At 40.8% G+C, this 10,250-nt stretch overlaps 2 protein-coding genes across 2 annotated transcripts; both read right to left on the bottom strand.

The window, feature by feature from the left end:
- Positions 1–2,475: 2,475 nt before the first annotated feature.
- On the bottom strand, positions 2,476–4,353 carry LOC116312669 (parvalbumin beta-like). Its single transcript, XM_031730125.2, has 5 exons — positions 4,214–4,353; positions 3,561–3,627; positions 3,334–3,466; positions 2,900–3,009; positions 2,476–2,761 (listed from the first exon to the last, which is right to left on the bottom strand). The coding sequence occupies exons 2-5, from the start codon at positions 3,619–3,621 to the stop codon at positions 2,733–2,735; spliced, it is 333 nt and encodes a 110-aa protein (XP_031585985.1). The 5' UTR covers positions 3,622–3,627; positions 4,214–4,353; the 3' UTR covers positions 2,476–2,732.
- A 1,534-nt stretch (positions 4,354–5,887) lies between these two features.
- Positions 5,888–8,190, bottom strand: LOC116312670 (parvalbumin beta-like). The gene is made up of 5 exons (XM_031730126.2): positions 8,100–8,190; positions 7,216–7,284; positions 6,809–6,941; positions 6,446–6,555; positions 5,888–6,183 (listed from the first exon to the last, which is right to left on the bottom strand). Exons 2-5 carry the CDS (start codon positions 7,274–7,276, stop codon positions 6,158–6,160), a joined length of 330 nt encoding a protein of 109 aa, XP_031585986.1. The 5' UTR covers positions 7,277–7,284; positions 8,100–8,190; the 3' UTR covers positions 5,888–6,157.
- Between the last annotated feature and the right edge of the window lie 2,060 nt (positions 8,191–10,250).

The raw sequence follows: 10,250 nt of genomic DNA, 5'->3' as shown, positions 1-10,250 counted from the left end.
GTGTTTTTATTGTCAGACTGTATTCCACTTCACAGGAAGAAGGGTTAGGGTTATAGAAACCGGTCATTGCTTGCTACATTAATGGTCAGTACAGACTGCTATATACAGTATACTAATAATTTTCCTTTTAAAAAAAAAAAAAAAAAAAAAAAAGATGTGTAATGCGGAAAGGAAGGGGGTCCACAGAGACTGCCCAGAGTTCTGTGCTGCGCCCCTGGTGATGCATAATGTGAAGTGCTTCAGGTATGTACGTGCTTCATTTAAAAGAAAAAAAACAACAAACAAAAAAAAGAGGTATAGCGGTCAGCACTAGTTTCATATCTATTACAGTTTAAGAGTTTATTTTTTTGTGATTTGCTGAAAGTCAGAGCAGCACGCTGGATTTTGTTTCCTGATTTGTCCCGTTGCCTTTCCAAGGACGTTTGTGTCCGCCAGCTGGTCTGACACACAGACAAATGCAGGGGTCATTAAGCACATCCCTGGGAGATTGGTCACTGCAGCAGTACACGGAAAAGAAGGTTATAGAGATGTATAGAGATTATATACAGATGTCGCCACCAACACAATGCTGGTTTGGAGATGAGCACTTACAATTTCAAAGCTATCAACGTGGAACAGAAAAGCGTCAGTTAAAACTCCAAACGACAGATTAATCGAAGATCCCACGGAGAGTTGAAGTCAAATCGATGGATACACAATCCTGACTCCTAACCATTACATCATACGAAACAGTATCCGGCTTTTCCGGATTATTCCCAAAACCTTTGCAACCCGATACAGGGCCTCATTCTTAATTCTAGCCAAACGGTCACAATACCTCGAGATAACTTCACTTAGAAGTCGGATTGTTTACGCATGTGTGCTTGAAGCACGGGGTGAATCTTGGCAGGGATACGCTCCCTCGCGCATCAGCTGGCGAACGCGAACGGCAGGTAAAGTTGCACTGGAGAGGTGTCGCGACATGTGGAAAAACATTTTCAGTGGAGAGCGTTGCTTTTCCGGTTGCCAACATGTGCACAAAAATGATCAGACTTTTATTTGTTCAGACCTTCTTTTTTTTTTATCAAATAAATAAATAAAAACTGAGATGGAAAAGTTGATTTGGTAGATGTTTCATTTGTGGCAAATGAAAGATGTTGATTACATCAGGTTGGGCAGGTAGGTGAATCCCTGTGTACCATATTGTGTTCCGTTTGCTATATTATTGCACGGGAATTCTTAATGTTTCTATTATATTATTTTAAACGCGTGGGGAACTGTTTATGCACAGCATGCGCTCAGTGGCTCTTTAGCAGCATCCTAAAAGCTTACCTCCGACGGTTTGTCACAGTCAGCCACCTAATCCAGCTGCCAACTTGTTAATGGGGCCTCTCCTCTCAACAAGTGATGCCTGCAGTTAGGTTTTAGTGAAGCACAGAAAGGTAAAGAGAAACTTAATCATCCACTGTGTGTGAAAACGAGACTCGGGACACCGGATTGAGAGCAGTGGTGCGATTTTTATCAGCGCCCGATACATGATGTCATACGCCATACTGATACCTGGCAAACTCTACAGTTACTGGGCAATTATTTATTTATTTAGATTTTCTAATGTTCTTTACGAACCTCACGCTTGGACATATAGATGACGATGAGAGGATCTCAGTCTATCAAAAAGACAATTGGCAGTCCATCCATCCATCCGTCCATCCATCCATCCATCCATCCATTCTTTCCATCACTTCGCAGGGCTAACACAGAGTCACAGACAACCAGTTATACTCATACTCACATACTCATTTAAAAATAGCACAAAAAAGAAGAAGAAGTTACTGGCAACTAACCTAACCAAGTGTATGTCTTCGAACTGCTGGATAGAACTCGTGAAATTCGCAGAAAGGGCCCATCCAAAGGGTGGATTCGAACACAGGACCTTCTTCCTGTGAGCCAACAGTACTTTCTTTAGGATCCCATCGACACTGTGCTGCCCCTTGAGCAGTTCTTACTAAAAGAACGTTTACAACACTAAAAGCGAAAGAGGGAAAATGCAATAGGTCGGTGAACCAATGAAAACAACGTCATTCTATAGTCATTTTAAACGATGCTATTCTTCATTAAAGAACAAATAAAAAGTTCAGTGTACTTTTCCGTATATTAAACCAATATTTCCTTTAATTGATATATAATTTAAATATATTTAGGTAGTACAATTTCACTTTCTAAAATGCGCAAATAAAAGTAGCCAGTAAATACTAGAGCACTGCAACTGTAGTTGTCCCCCCCTCCCTTCTTTTTTAATTCTTCTAGTTCTTAGGTTGCTGAAAATGAACGTACCCCATCTAGCGGCAGTAGGGTGGAACTACATGAATTGTGAACACGATATTCATGGGCTGCACGTGTGTACACAGTGTGTGTGCAGTACATGTTTTACTCATGGAGGTTTATTGACGAAAGACAAGTATTATACAGAAACATAAGAAGAAGAAGAAACAATAACACCGTACCAAAAGAATATTTATTCTTTTTGATCGATCGTTCCTGGAAAGTGCATCATCATAGATTTTACAATAAGCAAAATTCCTATTTAAGACATGAACACAACCGAGCGGCATTTTCATCATTTTGGACAGGTGTTGCATAGGAGGAAACGTCTCTTAAACAAATGTATAAAAATTATTTATATTCGGATGAAAAGGGGGAGGTCAATGTGGGCATTGTTGTTCCATCAGAGCAGGTGTTGGTCACTTGCCACCTTAAGTTGCCTTAACCAAGACAACGAACTCTGCAAAAAGACAGAAGGAAAAACACTGTTGGCATTTCGGTCAGCAGAAAAAAAAAAAATACATCCAAGGAAGAATTTGACTGTAGTGAGCGTGAAAAAGCTGCGGGGGGGGGGTGTTTTTTTGTTTGTTTTTTTTACCATCAGCGCCAATCTTGCCGTCACCGTCGGTGTCACCGGCACCGAGGAAAGCCTTGGTCTCGGCGTCGTTCAGGACGCGTGCCCCTGACTTGAAGTTCTGGAGGAACAGCCTGCAGAGAGAGTGAGCGGTGAGTTCACAGACCCAAGTTCTCATTGGCTGAGGCATGCAATCTGACTGCAGAGAGTACAGTTTGGATACAAGTCAACTCGGGCATGAACACAAAATATTAATTCAACAAAACGACCCATACCTAACTGGAATAGACCATTCTAGTTACGTAAAACCAGTGCATGCGTTAAATATGGCTACACATAGCCTACTGTCGCCTACTATTAGTGGCTCATTATGATGCATCTAAGATAAAAAAAAAAAACAAAAAAACAAAAAAACAAAAACAAAAACCTAACAACGCCTTTTGTATGAACTTTCTCACTTAAGCTCGTCCTCCTCAATGAAACCGCTCTTGTCCTGGTCAATGATGGCGAAGGCCTTCTTGATGTCATCTGCGGACTTGCCATGAAGGCCGCAGGACTTGAAGAACTTCTTGTGATCGAATGTGCCAGCGTCTGAAAGTAGCGCAGGTTGTTACTGAAATTCGCACAAAGCAAGCCCAGCTGAACAATAAAGAAGCCGAGTTGTGATCGCAGATGCGTAAATCACCTTTGGACGCATCCAGGGCTGCAGCGATGTCAGCATCAGTCAGTACACCTGCGAAGGCCATTGTCAGCTGGGAAAATAAAAATAAAACCGATTATTAAACTTTTACAGTTAGCCTTAATGTCCCTAGAGGACCATCCCAGGTTATGATGATGATGATGATAATAATAATAATAATGATAATAATAATAATAATAATAATAATAATAATAATAATAATAATAATAATAATAATCTTTTAGAATATTGGTGGCATCTGAAGAATCACACATCTGTAAGTTTGCCTCTTGCCAAAAATAATGAAATAAACTGGTAGATCGGAACGAATCGGAACAGAATCACATCTGAGCCACTCCAAGTATGAAAGGGCAAATTATTCTTTCCGCTTCTTTCTGAAGCTGCAAGTCTAAAGATGCGAGTACGTCTGATCAGTAATCCATGTGGCCGATGATGCTGACGCTCAGGCAAGAAAGCGCAAAACTCATCTTTCTTTTGATGCTGCCTCGCAGTAAGGAGTCCCGATTTAAAGCGCAATTTAAACAAAAATAAATACATAAATAAATAAATGTAGTGTTTTTTTTTCAAAGATGCCAGGTGATGTTGTGGCTTGTCTGCGTGGATTCCGGGGTTCCTTTCTCCTTTCCATTCAAACTCACCTCTGGTGTCTTTGCTTTGTAGGGTACAGATGACACAGACAAGACTCAAGTCGACTGCAGTGACCATCCCGGTGCTCCCGGTGACCTTTTATATGATCACGCCATCGAAATCTGAAGCATAAGATAACTGACACCGAAAAGGGGGGGGCGAAAATTCGTCCCCTTAGCCAGAGAGCCTTCTATTTTAAGTTTCACAAATGAAGACGCTTAAAAGGTGCGTTTGAAGAAGTCTTTCATGTCCACCCAAAGCTAAGAATAGGCCCCAGCACTGCTGAGGAGGACAAATTGGAAGTGCTGCTGGCAATGCGCAGCTATATTCAAGAGGGTGGATACTGAGCATGCATGCATTAGAGCTGGCGTAAGTTGTACTGACTGGTTGTTTTTCCTCTTTTCCTGTAACGTTGACGATTTAGAAGGCGTGGACTATTCACTGCATCAATATGTGAAATATACTTGGCGAGTTTGAGGGAAATTGTGGTTTTGATTTCTTAGCTGGAACAATGAAGGGTACTGTATCACTCCTTTCAGATTCGCTCAGATAGTCTGCCTGCCTAGCACGTTTTTAAAAACCCATCTTAGTTGTGCCGCATACGAATTCCAAATATCAGCCAGGCCCAATTTTACTGTCAAGTCCTTTTTGTTCCAAATATTTTCAAAATGATTTTTTAAATAACCAAATTAATTCAAGTGGACTCTGTGACTTTAGAAATACTCTTAAGTTTTCCTTAAAAATTTCATCTGCCATGTGTCACTACGATAGATATTCTAAACCCCTAAAGGCACAAGGGCATGCTCATGCTGTTAGGGAAAGCAGCAAAAATCAAAATAGCAGAAAAAGATAATCACAGTCAGCTGCACTTGTAACTTTTGCTGAAAGAATATGTTTGACCTGTAGGAGGCAGCACGGTTCTGTGGTGTAAGCCTGGAAAGCGTGAGAACACTGCAGATCGCTATCACTCAGACTATTTCTGATTCCCCTGCTGTTAGACAGTAATAACCTTAAGGTGCTATCTGATAGGCTTGAGGTTTACATAATGCTGCATTCTTACCTTACATTGGGATCGTAATTTGACCTTAATATGGAAACTGAGCTGTTCAAAGTTCCTTTCCAGGCTGATGCATACATATAGAATATTTTCTGCCTGAAAATGAGGTACGCCCCGAGTGCTGAAAGAAATCAAATAATGTGTTAAAGACCTCCGGCTGATGTAGATGTGCGTCTGTGCAGTGGGTTCAGTGTGTTAAAAGTTCCTGCTGATGCAACAGTGGCTGTTAATAGAACTCCTGTTGCCACAGCACATCATTTAATTGGCTATGCAGCAGTTGGTGGAGGAGGAGACCTTGGAAGAGACAGTGTGGCAGCTATCCATTGCAAACCTCCCTAAGATCCCAGAAGCATGTGAGCAAAGCCCCATGGGCCCATTCCCACAGCATTTCCCAGTCCATGGCCAGAGTCCAGACACACTCCACTATCTCATTAACCAATTATCCAAACAAGTGCTGGGCACGTTGTTTAAACCGTCACTCAACACCTCCGGAGTATTCAAACACCCTGGCAAATCGACAACTAATTTGAAACGGCCACTTCCTCAAACCATTGTGTTGACATAGCTACGTCTGTGTGAATAGAGAGGGATTTGGTTGACCATGCAAAAACGACTGACCTGAACGAGATGACTTTACACCAAAAGAGTATTTATTCCTGGTTTTTCACTCTTCCTCAAAAAGTGCAGATGATGTTGTACAGTTTGCACAAGTCATTTTTTTCAGAACATTTAACACATCTGAATAACAGTAACAGTAAAATATGTGCTCCATGTTGAGAAACAGTCCGCAGGCAACTCATAAATAAGGTATAAAAAATATTCTTTCAGCTGATGATTAGTGAATCTTGCAAGGAGTTCACAGTTCCATGAAAAGAAGTGGATCTTGGTCAATGGAAATTTATGCCTTTACAAGGGCAGCAAACTCTGTGAAAGTAGAATAGAACTGCCATTAGTATTGGGAACAAAGTGGATTCAGGTTAGTGGTATAGTTTAAACTGACAGGAGCCATTCTCTGACCAAGAGTATGTGAATGTGTGAATGGATGTTAAAAAATTAAGCTTGTTTCTAACATCTGATTCATGTAGGCTCTGTGGGTAACACTTTATATATATATATATATCTGATGTGTTCTGCTAAACTGAAAGATGTGTAGGAAGGTGCACCATGCTCCACAAAGAACCCTCACCATCAATTCCGATCTTGCCATCACCATCGCTGTCACCAGCGGAGAGGAAAGCCTTGGTCTCCTTGTCAGTGAGTGCTCTGGCACCAGCAGAGAAGTTCTGCAGGAACAGCCTGGCGTGTGGACAAAAAAAGCAGCAGTTATTATTTTCTTGTGAACCCTTTGGTTTTCTATGTTTTCATGTGTGAGATTTTAAGACTTAAATAGATGTGTCAACCAAATGATCCATAAGAAAGTCATCAACAGCTTCTTTTTGGGGGCATCCTTAGCAATAGTTACTATATTATTTGACTTGTAAACTAAAGCCCACTTAGGCTTGCAAGTATGAGATGTCAGCATTAAGTGTGAACTGCTGGAATTACTTACTTCAGCTCCTCCTCCTCAATGAAGCCGCTGTTGTCCTGGTCAATGATTTTGAAGGCTTTCTTCACATCATCGGCAGTTTTTGCAGCCAGGCCACTGGCCTTGAAGAACTTCTTGTAGTCGAAGGAGTCAGCAGCTAGAACACACATTGTAACTCAATTAGCGCCCAGCAAGTCTGCGCAAGCACAAGTCAGGACTTCAGTGTTGATGCAATATGATAACTGTGACTGTCAGTTTACACGACACAATGTGAAACTGAGACTTTACTGCTTTCTGATCGAAGCCAAGTTGCATCACTTGTTGGTGTTTTGAATCAAATAGCAGTAAAATGTTCAACAAAGTTAAATGAATAATGAAAAACTAGAACAGCTTGTTTACTGTGTGATGAAATAATGATAATGAATGCTCACCTGCGCAGCCATCCAGAGCTGCTTTCACATCAGCATCACTGAGGACACCAGCAAAGGCCATTTTTTAATCTTAGAGAGGGAAAAAAGACAAGATAACTGGATTAGTATGGTCATATAAGTCCTATGCAGTGGTCATACTTTTGTATTATAGATAATTTTTAATTTCTCCAACTTAACTGGACAATTTGACCTATTCTGTTTTGACTACATTATAGTGAACCTAACTATATGATGTGAGTAATCATAAATAAAACACAGGAAGGGTAAAATCAGACATTAGTGGTCAAAAGCTTAAACGAGGATTAATCCACTTTAGGTTCATACTGAAATAAAGCAAAGCCCCCTTTTTCTTTATCTTGGTCACGAATGAACTCATTTCCTTAATCCAAAGTCTACCACGCAGCTCTACCCGTCCTGATTAATATGAACAACTACTCTTAAGAGCTGCTCTTCGCCTCCGGATGTTTAATCACAACACGGCACTGACTGTGTATCCCAAAGCGTTTTGCTGCTATGGCACTAAATAGATGATGCTTCCACCGAGAGACCAAATCACGGCAACATGAATCACTGACACAAATAAATAAAGCAGCAGTGACGTCAAGCGCGTCAATAACCCTAGGTGTGTGATCATAGCATTTCTTTCATCCCGTTAAAAGAGATAATATAAATAACAATATTCATCCACAAACGGCGCTCTTCTGAAATCTTTTGGCCTCCTTTGCGCGCTAATTGAATTATCCCGTGGTCCATGTAGTTGTTGGCTATGTTTGTTCCAATTCTCTCTATAGTTTATAGTCCACGTGGATCTCGTTGTCTGAATCCCCTTTTCCCCCTTCCAGTGTAGAAGTCGGTGTGGCGTTTGTCCGCATCCCCGCACTCACCTTTGCGCTGCGTTGAGGCGAGTGAAAACCTAGGCGGACTCGACTGAATGCCACGAACCCCCTTTCCCTCTCTCTTATATATCCTTGAGCAACACCATTTACAGAGCTTTGAGTCTCAGTATCAGGTACCAAGATGCATGGGTTTCGAAAAAATGTGTCTAGTAGTCCGGACCTATTTTTAGGTGAACAAATGAGGATGCTACCATGTGTGAGTGAGGCCTATAGCTAGACATGTGTAACTCGAGCAGGCCCGCTGCTACCCGACTTCACTGGACATGTTGCACCCATATGATTTATTGCCAACATGCTGATTTTGATGCAGAACGTTTCCTCTACGAGCATAAATTAAAGGAACTGATACATGTCAGGGTGCAGGTCATATTTATACCCGCTATTTTGATTTGTGAGAACCATTTGAAGGAACACCAGCCAATTCAACTTCCTACTTTAAACAGGATATCTCTTATTACCATCACTATAAGCCTTCACTATGAGCAGAAGACCACTCGAAAGGACTGCCTTTTAAAACACCTTTATTTTTGATTTCCCTGTCAATATGATCACAGAGCCATTTTCTCATGCCTTTTAGACTTCTGATTGGCTGATAGTGTTTATTTCTACCTGTTTTCTCTGGCATCATATACTCCAATCACATGCCATATAAACCCACAGTGAATCCATGCAGTCCATTAACAGAGCTGTTTTATGATAAATCTTTCCAGCAATATTTAATACTTAATAACTAGATTTACACAAATTCCTGGTTATTTTACATAAGTGCAATCTTTTTTCCTTATGTTATTAAGAGTTTCTTATTTATTGGTGTCAGGCTTTCTATTCTTGCCTCTGGAGTTGCAACACCATGCAAGATGGTCTCAGATGATAGACATGTGCAGCTTCTGCCTATATGCTGTCCTGTAACATTAACTATACCTAAAGTATAAGCTACAGCACAGTATACACAAGGTTCATCTGAACTCTTCATGAAGTGTTGAGTTTCAAACTAAACCACCACCTTATCAGGGTTGAGACTTTGGGGCCTATTTTTTACATGCTGTATGATTGCAAGCATGACAGTTTTCCATGCTATCCTCAGTAGTTACACCAGCATGTGTCTGTGAATAACATCCTTATAAAGCTTAAACCAAAGACTGTTGATCTCAGTCTGGTAGTTCTGTGTAATCAGTTTTTCTTTTCTTTTCTTTTCTTTCTGTCTGGTCAAATTGAACTCGTGCTAGTGAGTCTACAGCAGTGACTCAAAATGAGGATATTCTTAAATGTCAGAACCACGGTAGTGTTCTTTGATTAGATCCCAGTTTTAGGCAAGCAGTTTTAAGTAAAAGCATTGGAAGAAGCAACTTTATCATAAATATTTAATGTTTAATGGAAATACTGGATACCAGTTTAATAAAGTAAAACAGTGGCTCTCTCAGAACCTGAGTTGGACTGCAGAGATATTGGTCCATATTGATATGATAGCATTGCACAGTTGCTGCAGATTTGTCTGTTTCACATGCATGATGTAATTCTCTTCATTCACCTTTTTGGATTTTCTCTAAATCCCAATGGGGATGCGGTGACCATTTGAGTAGAGTGAAATCATTGTCATGTTAAAGGAGCCAGTTTGAGATGACAGCAACAGTACTGGCAAGCAGGCTGTGGTGTTTCAACTGATCCTCAGAAAATATCCCCCACAGATTTACACCACCACCATCAGCACAACCACTGCCACAAGGAAGGATGGATTCATGCTTTCATGGCTTATGCCAAATTCTGACACTATACCATCTGAATGTTACGACACAACTCATCAGACTAGGCAACATTTTTCCAATCTCTTGTTGTCCAGTTTTGGTAAGCCTATGTGAATCGAAGCCTTAGTTTCCTGTTTTAGGTGACAGGAGTGGCACCTGGTGTGGTCTTCTGCTTCATCTGCTTCAAGGTTTATGTTCAGAGATGCTCTGCTGCATACTTGGCTGTAACAAAAGTTCTTCTGTTGCCTTGCTATCAACTTAAAGCAGTTTGGTCATTTTCCTCTGAAGTCTGACATCAATAAAGTGTTTTTACCCAGAGAAGTGCAGCTCACTGGATATTTTTTAGGTCCATGCTCTGTAAACTCTAGAGATTGTTGCATGGTAAAGTATATCAGCA

The sequence above is a fragment of the Oreochromis aureus genome, linkage group 4 (genome assembly GCF_013358895.1).
Source record: "Oreochromis aureus strain Israel breed Guangdong linkage group 4, ZZ_aureus, whole genome shotgun sequence".
Lineage (NCBI taxonomy): Eukaryota > Metazoa > Chordata > Actinopteri > Cichliformes > Cichlidae > Oreochromis > Oreochromis aureus.
The sequence above is the reverse complement of the archived record's forward strand: the minus strand, read 5'-3'. Positions and strand labels throughout refer to the sequence as shown.